At 50.1% G+C, this 15,022-nt stretch overlaps 1 protein-coding gene across 3 annotated transcripts in view; it reads right to left on the bottom strand.

Annotated features, from left to right (window-relative positions):
* Window positions 1-286: 286 nt before the first annotated feature.
* The window catches only part of UHRF1 (ubiquitin like with PHD and ring finger domains 1), a 46,206-nt gene continuing 31,470 nt past the window's right edge, over window positions 287-15,022 (bottom strand). For 2 of the 3 annotated variants that reach the window (XM_049876483.1, XM_049876482.1), the window contains exons 11-17: window positions 14,893-14,999; window positions 12,346-12,508; window positions 12,134-12,271; window positions 10,069-10,225; window positions 9,831-9,988; window positions 4,646-4,744; window positions 289-1,669 (exon numbers count right to left, since the gene is read on the bottom strand). In XM_049876483.1, the coding sequence (XP_049732440.1) occupies window positions 1,523-1,669; window positions 4,646-4,744; window positions 9,831-9,988; window positions 10,069-10,225; window positions 12,134-12,271; window positions 12,346-12,508; window positions 14,893-14,999 (969 nt within the window). In that variant the 3' untranslated portion in view covers window positions 289-1,522. Of the gene's footprint in view, window positions 1,670-4,645; window positions 4,745-9,830; window positions 9,989-10,068; window positions 10,226-12,133; window positions 12,272-12,345; window positions 12,509-14,892; window positions 15,000-15,022 lie in introns of all 3 variants that reach the window. The other variant, XM_049876481.1, reaches the window with a different exon arrangement.

Raw genomic sequence — 15,022 nt, 5'->3', positions numbered from 1 at the left:
CCACTTCTGAAGTTCTGGATCTCCGTGTTGTCATCTGTAAAACGGGAGGCAGGAATTTACATGAAAAGAAACGAAATAATGGGTACAAAAGTGCACAGCAAGCTACAAAGCGATCTGCAATGAGAAGACATGAGCAACTGCGTCTGTAAAAGACATTTATTTATTCTGAGGATCTAAAATTCGGACAAAGAATGTTCAACATTTCAGAAAAAGCCTACCCACGATTGCTGTTTTGTTCCCCCCCCCCCCGGATACATTAACAACCTAATCATAAGAAAAATTTAAAAGAAAAAACCTCTTAAAACAATATCGCACTCCAGTTTGTCTGCAGTTATCTGATATTAAAATATCCCTGTTACATGAGGTATAAGCTGCAAACTTTGGTAAAGTTAGAAAAATGAACAAACTATTTCAAAAATTAAAAAATTACACACAACGGCTGAAAACCCTAAGTTATATCTTTCTTGATACATGTACAGTAACTACAAAAAAATTTCATTTAGGAAAAGTATCCCCCCTCCAAAACAAAAACAAAAAAATCCCTCTTGTAATTCCCCATTGCCAAGCTGAAAATTCCATGTCAAACAGTAAAATGCAAACCGTCCCCACACCCTCCCAGCCTCAGGAACAACTGGTCAACCACAGTTTTCGATTGTGATTGGCAATCTCAACATTTCAGTGCTAACAAACAGCCCCCATCTTGGGAAAAAAAAAAAAAGACCCAAAGGCACTTGGACATGGCTTTGTGCGTTCGTCGGCTTCCGAGTGGCTCCGGCTCAGGCGGTGCGGCCAGATGCCCGGCCCCGATGCTAACGGGGGTCCCGCGGAGGTAGTTTCTGTAGTGCCCGACTGTGCGCACTGTGTGTGGACTCCTTACCACAGAAGCAAACCGGTAGGGGATGGCTTCTATAGAAGGCGAGTTTACGCAGGGCTCAATCCCGTGTCTCCTCTTATCCTGAAAGCGACACCCACAGCCACTTCGTGGTGGGCAGCTGGACCACGGCCATGCCCAGGCCCGCCACCAGGAGTCACTGTGCAGGGTTTTGTCCGCTACGACGCTGTCGGGAAGATGCGCTGGACCTTTGGGGCCAAACCCACAAACCTCGAAAAGATTGTTCCAGGCGGCGTGGCCGAGCCACCGTCTTTACTCGGTGGCAGCAGCTTCTGAGAACTTGCTGTTGAGAACGTAGGCACCCTTCGCGAGAAATAATATGCAATGCCATCTTTTAAAAAAAAAAAAAAGTTTTAAAAAAGTTTTTTGGCTGAAAAATTGCAGGCTTTCTGTTTAAAAACAAAATACGGACGAGTCCAACTTTCTTCTTTGAGCCGTAACACATAGATTCCTGAAAATTTATAGATTAAAAAAGGGACGAGGAAGACAAACCTTTTTAGGGGAGTGGAGAAAACTACACGTTTAAGTTAAGCCCACTAAAACCAAAATAAGGGCGAGAAAGTAAGCCCCTGGGCCAGGCCTGGACGGGGACGCGGGGACGCGGGGACGCGGGGCGGAAGTGCTGAGGCATCACCGGCCGCTGCCGTAGCCCGGGAAGAGCTGGCTGAGCACCGCCTGCAGCGGCTGGTTGATCTGCATGGCGTAGTTCCGGCCCAGGTCGCAGCGGCAGGCCGGGCAGCTGAACACCTGTGCCCGGAAGGACCTGTCCAGGCAATCCTGCAAGACAAAGCCGGCAGTGAGAAGCGCCGCCCACGCTGACGTCGCCGCCTGCGTCCCCCGCCTCCGGGTGGGCGCAAGACCCAACCTCTTCCAATGCCCAGGGTCCCCCGCCGCTTGCCGCGCATCGCCAGCCTAGGGGTCGCGGGGTCCCTCGGAGACTCCAGTCTCATCCTGGCCTTGGCACTTGTAGGCTCGTCCACTGGCCACCTCCTCAGAGACCCCTTCCCTGCTCACCCTGGGGTATCTCAAGTGGTCCCGCCCCACCCTGTTGACCTTCATACGGGACCCTTGCACTCTGCAGTCACATTGTTGACGATTGTGTTTACGTGCCGTAGGCCGCATGCGCCCTGACTGTCTTCACTCTCCCATCACCAAGCGTCGTCTTGCTGTTATTAGCTGCCACCTAGCGCCCTCCATTCATGGCGACCGCGTCCACAACAGAACAAAACGCCGCCTGGTCCCGCGCCACCTCCACGATCCCGTGGACCACAACTGTGTGATCCAAAGGGTTTTCACTGGTTGGTTTTGGGAAGGTGATCACCAGGCCTTTCTCCCTAATCTACCTTAACCTGGAAGCTCTGCTGAAACCTGTTCAGCATCCTAGCAACAGGCAAGCTTCCAGGGACAGATGGGTGGTGGCTGCACGTGAGGTGCACTGGCCAGGAATTGAGCCGGGGACCAAGCCAGACACCAAGTCAGACCTCTGGATTTGAACTCATTTCCAAACAGAGGGAAGCCTGAGAGAGAAGGGCCAGGTGGAAACAGAGCTGAGAGACTGTGCGGCCACCATCCCTCAGAGCCTCAACTTCCCAGTCAGAGAAATGGGGGCAACACCACCCACCTGACTGGACAAGGAATGAGACAAGGTACACAGGTAGGTACACACCTGGCACAGGTATGTACACCTGAAGGACATCATCAGGTAACTGGGTCAAGGGGTAATCCCCAACACAGTGAAGAGTGCTGCTGACGCCGAAGCTCCTTCAGGCACTGGACTTAGGCTGTTGCTTTGGGTTTTTATTTTTAAAAACTCCTGAATTATTTTTCAGTGTAAAACCTATCATCTTGATTCCAGAAACAAAGTGTAGTTCTTTCTGGTCAGCACAACTGATTCTGATGCATGCTCAAAACCAAGTTCTGGAACTAAAAGCGGGGCCTCAGACCTCGTACACCAGGGTTCCCTGCAGCACCATTCACAGTACCCGGAAGGTGGAGGCATCCTAAATGTCCGTTAACAAATGATGGATAAACAGCGAGTGGTCCATCCATCCGATGGAGTTTCGCACTTGGCCATAACGAGAAGTGAAGTTCTAACGCGTGCTATGACATGGATGAACCTTGGTTATGCTCAGTGAAAGCCAAGTGCAAAAAGACAAATACTGTATGATCCCACTTCTATGAAATTATCTACAACAGGCAAATGCGAGAGGCAGAAAGTAGACTAGCGGCTGTCAGAGGCTGGGGGACAGGAGAATAGTGAGTTACTGCTGAGCGGGTACAGAGTTTCTGTTTGGGGAGATGCAAACCTTCTGGAAGCGGATAGTGGTGATGGCTGCACAACACGGTGAGTGTAGTTAATGCCACTGAATTGTACACATGAAAATGGTTATGATGACAAATTTTATGTATTATACCACAATTAAAAAAAAAAAAAAACCAGATTTAAAAAAAAAACCAAGCTTTAATTTGGAAGAGGAGGGTGAGAACGGTCACATAACGTGAAGAGCGTAATCAATGTCACTGAATTGTACATGGAGAAACTGGTGAGTTGGTATATGTCTGCTGTGTATAGTCTCAACAACAACAAAAATATATTTTTCTAAAAAATAAAGTTCTGGGGCATGAGCGGAGGGTCAGAGGGTTTTTCCTTCACGCCTCGCACACTGGTCTCTTAATTGTACATGGTGGCAAGGACCAACACATCCATGCCAACTGCCTCGTCTCCCTTGCAACTGGCACTCCCGAACCTCATTTAACGACAGGCACGTGACTGACTCCCCCAAAATCTCGCCTCCCTGAAACCCCACAGATCCTTGTGTTTACAGTGCCAGACCTTTCTCAGACTCTCACCTGCATGGCAGCCCTACACCTGCACACTCACCTGCCCGGCACCTACATCGTGCCAAAAGCTGCCCCTAGGGCCTCTATGTGCGCTTCATCTTTTTGACAACCCTACCGGGGGGGCATAGTTAGGGCCCTTCTCACTGAGGGCAGCTGAGGCTCAGAGCAGTCTCAGGACCTGGTCAAGATCATGGCTTGTAGGGCAAAGCCAGGACCCCCTGTCACCTCTGCACCCCAACCTAACATCACAATGGAGAATCATTAATTGTCTGTCTTCCCTGAAGACCCTGGGTACAGAGCAGAACTGCTCCATAGGGGTTTCACGGCTGTGACCTTTCAGAAGCAGATCGCCAGGCCTTTCTTTTGAAGCGCCTCTGGGTGGGTTCGAACCACCAACCTTTTGGTTACTAGACAGGTACTTAACTGTTTGCGCCACCCAGGGATTCTTACGTTACACTTAATAATCATTAATTCTGCAGCTTCCCTGCAGGCTGCAGGCCAGTTCCCCAGCCCCAGAGAACACAGGGGTGTGTGTGTGTCCATGTGTATAATGTTCCAGAGAAGGAAGAACCAATGGCTGGTGCCCAAGGACGGAACGCCACAGCCTGTGAAAAGAACAGCTGAGAGGCCAGTGTGGCTGGAGGGCACAGAGTCAGGTGACATGGGAGAAGTCGGGGACGAGCGCAGGGGACAGCCAGGCAGCTCTGTGGGCCATGGTGAGGAGTCGGTCTTATTCCTGGACACTGGGGAGGCGTAGGAGGGTTCTGAGCAGGGGTGTGTCAGGATCTGAGGCTGCTGTGACTGAGGCAGCCCAGTAAGCAGCCACGGGGGCCGAGAAGGGCCTGGGGTGTATGGGAGCAGAGCAGGGGGGCGGCAGCAGCGGCAGGGGTGGGACCAGAGCGCCGCCCTCACCTTGCACACGTTGTGCTGGCACATGGTGGTGACCGGGCGGAACACCAGCTCCTGGCAGCAGATGCACTGGAACGTCTCCTCCACCGTGCTCAGGAACTTCTGCGAGGAGAGGAGAGATGGTGTGAAGCCAGCAAACCCTCTGGAGGCCAAAATGAAGAACCACACTTGATGGAATCTTCCAGAAAGAACAGACACCTTGCTAAGCGCCTGTCGTGTAGCAACCAAGATCATCCTCACAAGCTTCGCCCCCGAAGGTAGGAGCTGGCATTATGACCATTTTAAGATGATATAATTAAGGCCTGGGGCGGGGGGGGGGGGGGGGGGCGGAGGCAGGCCTTGACCAAGGTCCCAGCGTTGGTAAGGAGGGAGGGTGGACAAGTCTTCAGGAAGAATAGGCTCAAGGGGTGTGTGTGGGGGCTTGACGGTGGTGAGCAGGATCCAGCTTGGCAAAGCTGCCAACTGCAAGCAAACTTCAGGCTTCAGGGGCAAGACAGGGTTTTAAGAAAGCAACTCTTAAGAGGCATATCTCAATTTGTTAAATAAATAGATGCTAAGCACCTATGGGAAACTCTGGTGGCATAGTGGTTAAGAGCTACAGCTGCTAACCAAAATGTCAGCAGTTCAAATCCACCAGGCACTCCTTAGAAACCCTATGGGGCAGTTCTTCTCTGTCCTGTAGGGTTGCTACAAGTCAGAATTGACTCGAAAGCAATGGATAAGCACCTATGGGATGCCAATGGGGCACTGGGCTCCTGCGGTGAACAAAACAGAAGAAACCCCTGCCCTCTGCGAGCTTGAAACTAAGTAGGAGAGGTAGAAGGTAAACAAATAAAAGACAAAAAATGAAAATACAACTTATCAAAATTTGCAGGATGCAAGGGGTGGAAAGGGAAAGGGGGACAGTGTCAACACAATGTGGAATTTGCAGCCAATGCCATGAAACAATTTGTGTGTAAATTTTTGAATGAAGAACTAATTTGCTCTGTGAACTTTCACCTAAAGCACAATTCAAAAAAAAAATAGAAAAAAAATTTGCAAGATGCAGCCAAAGCAGTACTTAGAGGGAAATTTATAGTACTGAACGCATATAGTAGAAAAGATCTAAAACCAGTAATCTAAGCTTCTACCTTCAAAAACTCAAAAAAGAAGAGCAAATTAAATTTAAATAAGCAAAAGAAATCATAAAAATGAGAACAGAAATCAGTGAAATGAAAACAGAAATAGAAATCAAAAGCTATTAAAAAAAAAAATCAATAAAATTGATAAACCTCTAGCCAGGCTAACCAAGGAAAAAAGAGAGAAGACACAAATTATTAACATCAGAAATGAAAGTACAGCCAGTGCTACTGATCTCATGAACATGAAAAGGATAATAAAGAAATATGATGAACAGCTCTAGGTCCACAAATTTACTAACTTAGATGGAATGGACCAACTCCTTGAAAGACAATCTACCAAAATTTACACAAGGAGAAATAGATCGTCCAAGTAGGCCTGTAGCTAGTTTAAAATTGAATCAATTATTAATAACTTTCCAAAACAAAAAGCACCAGGCCCAGACAGTTTTACCAGTGAATTCTACCAAACATTTAAAAAGGAAATGATACCAATTCCCTACAATCTGTTTCGGAAAATACAAGCAAACACTTCCTAACTTATTCTATGAGGCCAGCATTACCCCAATACCAAAACCAGACAAAGACATCACCAGGAAGGAAAATTACAGACCACTCTCTCTCATGAACACGGATGCAAAAATCTTCAAGTAAAAGAAACGTCACAGCTGGGGTAAGTGTAGTGGAGCACAATGAAGCAGGGAGGCCAGAGGGGCAAGTGCAGAGGCTGTTTTAGAAGGCAGGGGCTCAGAGAAAGCTCCATGGAGAAGGTGACCTAGGAACAGAGACCGGCAGGGTGTGTGGTCAGCTAAATAATGCCACCCTGTCCTCAAGATGAGGTGTCTTAAGCCCCAGAACCTATGCATATGTTACCTTGCATGTCAAGAAAAACTTTGCAAATGGAATTAAGATAGGAATCTTGAGACGGGAAGATTGTTATGGATTGAATTATGTAACCCGAAAACATGTGTTATAAATCCTAACCCCTATACCTGTGGTTGGAGCCTATGGGGCAGTTCTACTCTGTCCTAAAGGCTCCTATGAGTATAAATCAACTTATACCTGTGGCTATAATTCCATTTGGGATGGGTTTTCTTTGTTATGTTAATGAGGCACTATGAGTGTAGACTCTGTCTTAAATCAATCTCTTTAGAGATATAAAAGAGCAGGATGAGCAGAGAAGGAAGCACAGAGGGGGTAGATAGATGCCATGCCACATAAGATCTCCAAGAAATGAAGAAACAGAAGCTAAAGAGGCAGGGACCTTCCACCAGAGCTGACAGGGGAAGAAAGCCTTCTCCTAGAGTCAGTACTCTGAATTTGGATTTCTAGCTTCGTAAACTGTGAGAGAATAAATTTGTTTGCTAAAGCCACCTGCTTGTGGTATTTCTGTTAAGCAGCACTAGATAACTAAGTAAAAGAGCTGAACGGAAGATATCAAATGGTGGCTCAAGAAGACAAAATATTGAAATGACATGTGCAGAGACCTGGAGTTAGAAAACAAAAGGAAAGGACGTGCCCAGCATTTCTCAAGCTGAAAATAATGAAGAAAAATCCAAGCCTCGAGTTGCAGTATTGAAGGATTCTACAGGGAAAACATTGAACGACACAGGAAACAACAAAAGATGGAAGGAATACACAGAGTCACTGCACTAAAAAGAACTGGTCCACACAATCATTTCATGAGGTGGCATATGATCAAGACCCGATGGTACTGAAGGAAGAGGTCCAAGCTGAACTGAAGGAAATGGTGGAAAACAAGGCTCCGGGAATTGACAGAATACCAACTGAGATATTGCAACAAACAGGTGCAGCACTGGAGGTGCTCACTCATCTAAGTCAAGAAATTTGGAAGACAGCTTCCTGGCCAAGCAGCTGGAAGAGGTCCATATTTGTGCCCACTCCAAAGAAAGGTGATTGGACAGAATGCAGAAATTATCAAACAATATCATTACTATCACACACAAGGAATATTTTGCTAAAAATCATTCAGAAGTGGTCGCAGCAGTTCACAGACAAGAACTGCCAAAAGTTCAAGCCAGATTCAGAAGACATGGAATGAGGGCTATCGCTGCTGTTGTCAGACAGATCTCGGCTGAAAGCAGAGAATATCAGAAAGATGCTTACTTCTGTTTTACTGGCTACACAAAGGCACTGGACTGTGTGGATCGTAGCAAATTATGGATAACACTGTGAAGGATGGGAATTTCAGAACAATTAATTGTGCGGAGCCTGTACATAGACCAAGAAGCAGTTGTTCAGACAGAACAAGGGGACGCTGCTTGGTTTAAAGCCAGGCAAGGTGTGCGTCAGGGTTGTAGTCTTTCACCATGCCTATTCAATCTGTATGCTGAGCAAATAATCGTAGAAGCTGGACTATATGAAGAACGGGCATCAGGATTGGAGGAAGACTCATTAACAACCTACGTTATGCGGATGACACAACCTTGCTTGCTGAAAGTGAAGAGGACTTGAAGCACTTACTGATGAAGATCAAAGATCACAGCCTTCAGTATGGATTACGCCTCAACATAAAGAAAACAAAAATCCTCATAACTGGACCGATAAGCAACATAACGATAAACAGAAAAAATTGAGGTTGTCAAAGATTTCATTTTACCTGGATCCACAATCAATGCCCATGGAAGCAGCAGTCAAGAAACCAAATGATGCATTGCGTTGGGCAAATCTGCTGAAAAACACCTTTTTAAAGTGTTGAAAAGCAAGGATGCGACTTTGAGGACTAAGGTGCACCTGACCCAAGCTTCATACGCATGCGAAAGCAGGACAACGAATAAGGAAGACCAAAGAAGAATCAATACCTTTGAATTATGGTATTGACGGAAAATATTGAATATACCATGGATTGCCAGAAAAATTAACAAATCTGACTTAGAAGTACAGCCAGAATGTTCCTTAGAAGCGAGAATGGCAAGACTTTGTCTCATGTACTTCGAACATGTTATCAGGAGGGATCGTTCCCTAGACAAGGACATCGTGCTTGACTAGGGAAAGGCTCAGCGAAAAAGAGGAAGACGCTCAATGAGATGGACTGACACAGTGGCTGCAACAATGGGCTCAAACAGCAACGATTTTGAGCACTGTGCAGGACTGGCAGTGTTTCATTCTATTGTCCACAGGGTCACTATGAGCTGGAACCGACTCAACAGCACCTAACAACAACAGTAAGATAAGAGATTATCCTGGATTACATGGGTGGGCCCAATGTAACCACAAGCGTACTTACAAGAGGAGAGTCAGAAAGAGGAAGACAGAGATGTGACAACGGAGAACTGTGCTCTGTCAGGTTTTTAATGGTTGATTTTTCAGAAGTAGATTGTCAGGTCTTTCTTCCAAGGAGCCTCTGGGTGGGTTCATAGTCAAACACGTTAACTGTTTGTGCCACCCAGGGACTCCCAAGATGTGATAATGAAAGCAGAGACTGGAGTGATATGGTCATGAGCCATGGAATGCAGGTGGCTTCTAGAAGCTGAAAAAGGCAAGGAACCAATTCTCCCTTAGGGCGTCTAGAAGAACACAGCCTTGCCAACCCCTTGAATTTAGTTCCTTAAGGCCCATTTGGAGCCCTGGTGGTGCAGTAGTTAAGATCTCAGCTGCTAGCCAAAAGGTCAGCAGTTCAAATCCACCAGCCGCTCCTTGGAAACTCTATGGGCCAGTTCTACTCTGTCACATGGGGTCGCAGTGAGTCGGAATCGACTCGACAGCATCTACAAAAGGACTGGTTTTGGACTTCTGACCTCCAGGCTGTGCGACAGCACACGTGTCTTGTTTTCAGCCACTACGCTGGAGGTGGTTTATTCAGGGCTCAAGGGGAAGGACGTCCAGGCAGACGACATCAAGAAGCACAGGCTAGAGGAGAGAGGGTGGGGACCCAGGGCGGTGGGCTGCATGGGGGGATTTGAGCTGAGAGTGACCCTCGGAAGCCTGTTTCCACCAGGTGGGACAGCTGCTGGAGGGCGACGGGTCACCAAGGGACAGTGGTCCAGCCACATCACTTGCTGAGCTGAGGGCAGGAAGCTCACCCAGATGCCCTACCCAGCCCCGCTCACCGGCCCGTCCTTGAGGGACTTGAGGATCTCGGCCCACAGCTTGGCATTACTTTTGTCCTCCTTGATGAAGCTGTTCTGCTGAGCCGTGAGGCTGTAGGGCTCCACCTTGGTCTTCTTGGGGACCCCGCGCAGGGGCCTGGAGCTGGCCTCGCTGCCTCCTGAGACAGGGCACAGTGATGTGAGCACGTGCTGGCTGAGTCTGGGGTGGGCAGAGCCGCCCTCCCACGCAGAGACCCACCTGCCGACTTCCGCTTCCGTTTGCCCTTGCCCTTGCCCTTCTTGGGGGACCTCAAGCCCTCGTCTTCCTCCTCCTCCTCCTCCTCCTCATCCTCCTTCTTGCTATTCTCCTTCTCCTTCTCCCTGTTGGCCAGGGCTTCCAGATAGCCTTCCGGATACTGCAAGAGAGAGAAACCGGCCTGAGGGGCTGAAGGCAGGAACGGCCTCCTGGACCCAGACCCTTGAGGTGGCTGGCAGGGACCCCTGTCTGTCCCCATCCTGTCCTGTCTCGGTCTTCCTGCCAGCCTCCCTTCCGTCCCCACTCTTCCTCTCATTCCCACCCCCAGTCCCCGCCCCACATGCTTAGACCCTTCCCCGCCTGATCCCTGAGACACATCCAGGATCACTGCTGAGCCATGAAGAGGCCCCCACTTAGTGAACCGCAGAGCCTCAGGCAATACACATCCTGTCTAATAACCTCGACGGACCACGGCATGGTGGTTACGCTCTCGGCTACTAACCGAAAGGTTGGCAGTTCAAACCCACCCAGCGATCCTGGAAAGATGACAGCCTAGGAAACCCTATGGGGCAGTTCTACTCTGCCACACTGGGTCACTGTGAGTCAGAATCAACTCAACAGCAACCAACAACAAAAACTAACTGAAAAGTTGGAGGTTCAAATCCACCTAAAGACACTGCGGAAGAAAGGCCTGGTGATCTACTTCTGAAAACTCAACCACTGAAAACACTATGATCCAGTTCTACTCTGACACACATGGGCCCGCTGTGAGTCAGAGTCGACACAACGACAACAGGGTTTGTTTTCCTTTTTGGTGATGTCCTAACAGTATTTGATTGTCACCCGGTCCCCCAGGTGCCTGTCATGATGCTCGACTCGCATGTTTCATTGAGAAATCTTCCACCTTCTTTGGCAACGTGAAGTTGCCATGAAAACCCTGTTCCCCCTGGAAGCTGGCGTTCCTGTCCCATCATGACTGTCCTTCCCAATGTCTCAGCTTCTGGAATTCCCTGCTGTACTAATGTTGTGTTCAAAAGACAACCCCGTGTGATCCCAAGAGGGGAGGCGTTCTCAGGCTCTCAACAGTAATTACGACTCCTTAAATAGTCCCAGGCCGATGTTATCTGCTGTAAAGCAAGTCCCCATAACGAACAGCAAACACCCTAATTATAGTGGAGAAAAGCTGTACCCCTGACTAGACAAGCTCTCGGCAGCTTCCGGGGCTACAGAGGTGAGTGGTGGGTTACGGATTCTTCCTCCTCACACTCGCGTCTGCACCTTCTGTATTCTCCTGGCTTTGCTGGTTTGGGTCTGCTTTTTTGGAGGGTTGGGGTGGGGAGCAGAGAAGAAAGAGATGAGCAGGTGCAGGGAAAAAACCAGAATCCCAGCTGATCTGGGTAACCTCTCCTACTGTCATTGATGTTGTTTGTTAGCTGCCACCGAGTCGGTCCCGACTCATGGCGAACCCACGCACAACGGAACCAGATGCTGCCCGGCCCTGCGCCATCCCTAGGATTCTTTGCGTACTGGACCGTTATGACCCATAGGGGTTTCGCTGGCTGCTGCTTGGAAGAGGATCACCAGGCCTTTCTTCCTAGTCCATCTTAGTCTAAAAGCTCCGCCGTTCAGCATCCTAGCGACACATAAGCCCTCCAACAACAGACGGCTGGTGGCTGCACGTGAGATGTACCGGCTGGGAATCGAACCCAGGTTTCCCGCATGAAAGGCAAGAATTCTACCACTAAACCACCACTGACTGCCGCCCAGCTTTTCTGCTAACCCAACTATTACAGGCAAGTCTGCGAAGGCAAAGACGCCGCAGGTAGAGCATTTATGTAACATAGCAGGCAAGGTGTGGCTAACTGGGAGCCAGGTGAAGCTTCCTGTAGACAAGGGCTGTATCTGCTGAGTGTTTACCAAGCGCTGGGTGTTGTCATGCCTGTGAGCTGGCCCGTTATGGCCTCACGGACCAATAAGGAAGACAAGGCCTGAAGCCGAATGTGCAGTAGCCCACAGCAGCCCAGATGTCGAGTGTGAAACCGGTCCCCCAGGGCCAAACGGGACGCACCTGCATGGTCAGCCCCAGCCTCTTGATGCGGTCTTTCCCTTCCTTTGTCCAGGGCCCTGGTTCCTCGTCATCCCTCCGGAGCAGATAGCGCCACACGAGGAAGCCGGACTTGCCCTTCTCGGGCCAGTACCGCACAACCTGCAGGACGAGGGTGACGTCAGTGAAGTCTGAGTCCGAGGCGGCCAGGGAGGGCCTGCGGGCGCACGGCTCACCTTGTAGATGCCATCGTAGCGGTTGCCCTCGGCGGGCGCGTACTTGCTGTGCTTGCCGCCCTTGACGTTGCGCACCACCCGGACTGGCTTCCCCGCCCTCCAGTCCTTGGCCTCGGCCCCGTCCCGGTCGTTGATGGGCGCACTGCAGTTCAGAGCCAGTGCCCTGCAAGGAGAGTGGGACCACAGTAGGGGGTGAATGTGTCCCTCGATGTTCAAGGAACCATGGTGGTACAGCAGTTAAGCGCTCGGCTGCTAACCGAAAGGCTGGTGGTCTGAACTCAGTGGCTCCATGGGAGAAAGACCTGGCGACCTGTTTCTGTCAAGATCACAGCCTAGGAAACCCTATGGGGCGGCTCGACCCCGTCACAGGGGCCGCTATGAGTGGAACCGACCCTATGGGGCTGCTCCACCCCGTCACAGGGGCCGCTATGAATGGAACCGACCCTATGGGGCGGCTCCACCCCGTCACAGGGGCCGCTATGAGTGGAACCGACCCTATGGGGCAGCTCTACCCTGTCACAGGGGCCGCTATGAGTTGGAACCGACCCTATGGGGCGGCTCTACCCTGTCACAGGGGCCGCTCTGAGTTGGAACTGACCCTATGGGGCGGCTCTACCCTGTCACAGGGGCCGCTCTGAGTTGGAACTGACCCTATGGGGCGGCTCTACCCTGTCACAGGGGCCGCTCTGAGTTGGAACTGACCCTATGGGGCGGCTCTACCCTGTCACAGGGGCCACTATGAGTTGGAACTGACTTGACCACATTTAACAACAAGACGGCCACATCCTGACCCCGTACCTGTGAACGTGACCTTGTTTGGAAATTAAGTCTTTGCAGACGTAATTAGTTAAGCTGAGGTCATAGTGAAGGGGGGGGACTACATCCAATGACTGGTATCCTCACAAGAGGAGACACAGACCCAGGGAAGACAGACGTGTGCCAACAGAGACAGCTGGAGTGATGCCTCTGCAAAACAGGGGACACCAGAACCACCGGGAGCCACCAGACGCCGGCAGAGACAAGGCAGGACCCTGCCCTAGAGCCTTCAGAGAGCGCCTGGCCCTGCCCGCCCCCCGATTTCACCCTTGTGGCCTCCAGGACCGTGATCTGACATGACTTTTGTCGTTTTAAACCATCCCGTTTCTGATGCCTTATCATGGCAGCCTCAGGACACTCATACGCTATATGAGGAAGGTGCCGAGGAGAAAAATAGAGGCCTGGGGACACAGAGCCAGGCGCCCTGCCCCCTGCAGGCCATCTCGGGGAAGAGGGCCCAGCACAGGGCTCGGAGCCCCTCAGACCAGAACTCAGACTCCCAGCTGACACCGCGATGTCATCTCCGTGGCTGTCCTGTACGGATAAATGGCACGGACGTTTAGCTGCTGACGTTTTGCCGCTCTGGATAGTGGTACATGAATGCTGTTGCTGTTAGGTGCTACAACGGTGACCTTCAACTCACAGCCAACCAGTCTGACGGAGCAGAACCACCCCACAGGGTTTTCTAGGCTGTCACCAGGCCTTTGTCCTGCAGCACTCCTGGGTGAGTCTGAACCCCCAACCTTTGGCCGGCAGCCAGGCACTTAACCGTTGTGCCACCAGGGCTCCTCACGACAAACATTAACCAAAACCGAACCCGCTGCTGTCCAGTTGACTCTGACTCACAGTCGCCCTACAAGACAGAGCAGAGCCACCCCACAGGGTTTCCGAGGCTATGATCTTTGCAGGAGCGGATCGCCAGGCCTTTCCCCTACGGAGCACCCAGGGGGTTCAAACCGCTGACCTTTCATTTAGCAGCCAAGCACTTAAACGCGGAGCCACCAGGCCTCCTTTTCCATAGAGATTACAGCCAAGAAAACCATAGGGGGCCATCCTGCTCTGTCTCACAGGTTACGATGAGTTGCAATCGACTCAATAGTTTAGTTTTTTGGCTGTTTTCTTTCTATTAACATTTTTTTTTAATTGATTAGCAAAAGCTTTTTATGTAATAAAAGCACCACGTAACACATCTGTTGCAAACTTTTCCCTCAAATAGTCATCTGCCTTTTAATTTTGTTTATGGGATTTATTGACGCAATTTAAAATATTTAGATCGATAAATCTCTCCATCTTTCTACGTACCTCAGGGTACCTTTTATGGTTAAAAAGTCCTTCCCTACCCTGCAAGGGGAATCAGCAAAGTCTGGGGCCCTCCCTGTTTTTGCAAATGAAAGTTTTATTGGCAGATGGTCCCATGTACTCGTTTATGTATGGTCTATGGCTGTTTTTGTGCTATGACGGCTCAGCTGAGTTGTTGTAACAGAGGCCGTGTGGCCTGCAAAGCCAAAAATCTTTGCTATATGGCCTTTTACAGAAAAAGCGTGCTTGAGTCCATCTGAACAGCTCACACATCTTTGGTGAATGGAGAAGGGAAGACGAGAACATTCCCCTCTCTACAGCCCACCACTCTCGTAACAGGGATCTAACTTCCCAGAGACGACAGGCACCCAAACGAAGCCCAGCACTCACGTAGCCACCAGGCGCCCGGAGGAAGCCCGAAGGCAAACGAACCTGTTGGTGTTGGTGAGTTTCTGATCACAAGACTGTTCTGCAGTCCGCTTATTGCCAGAAAGATCTCGACCGCCGCTCCCTGTGTACGTGAAAGAGTTCCCATTGTCCTGAAACAGAGAAGGGCAGGCTG

The sequence above is a fragment of the Elephas maximus genome, chromosome 3, assembly GCF_024166365.1.
Source record: "Elephas maximus indicus isolate mEleMax1 chromosome 3, mEleMax1 primary haplotype, whole genome shotgun sequence".
NCBI lineage: Eukaryota > Metazoa > Chordata > Mammalia > Proboscidea > Elephantidae > Elephas > Elephas maximus.
The sequence above is the reverse complement of the archived record's forward strand: the minus strand, read 5'-3'. Positions and strand labels throughout refer to the sequence as shown.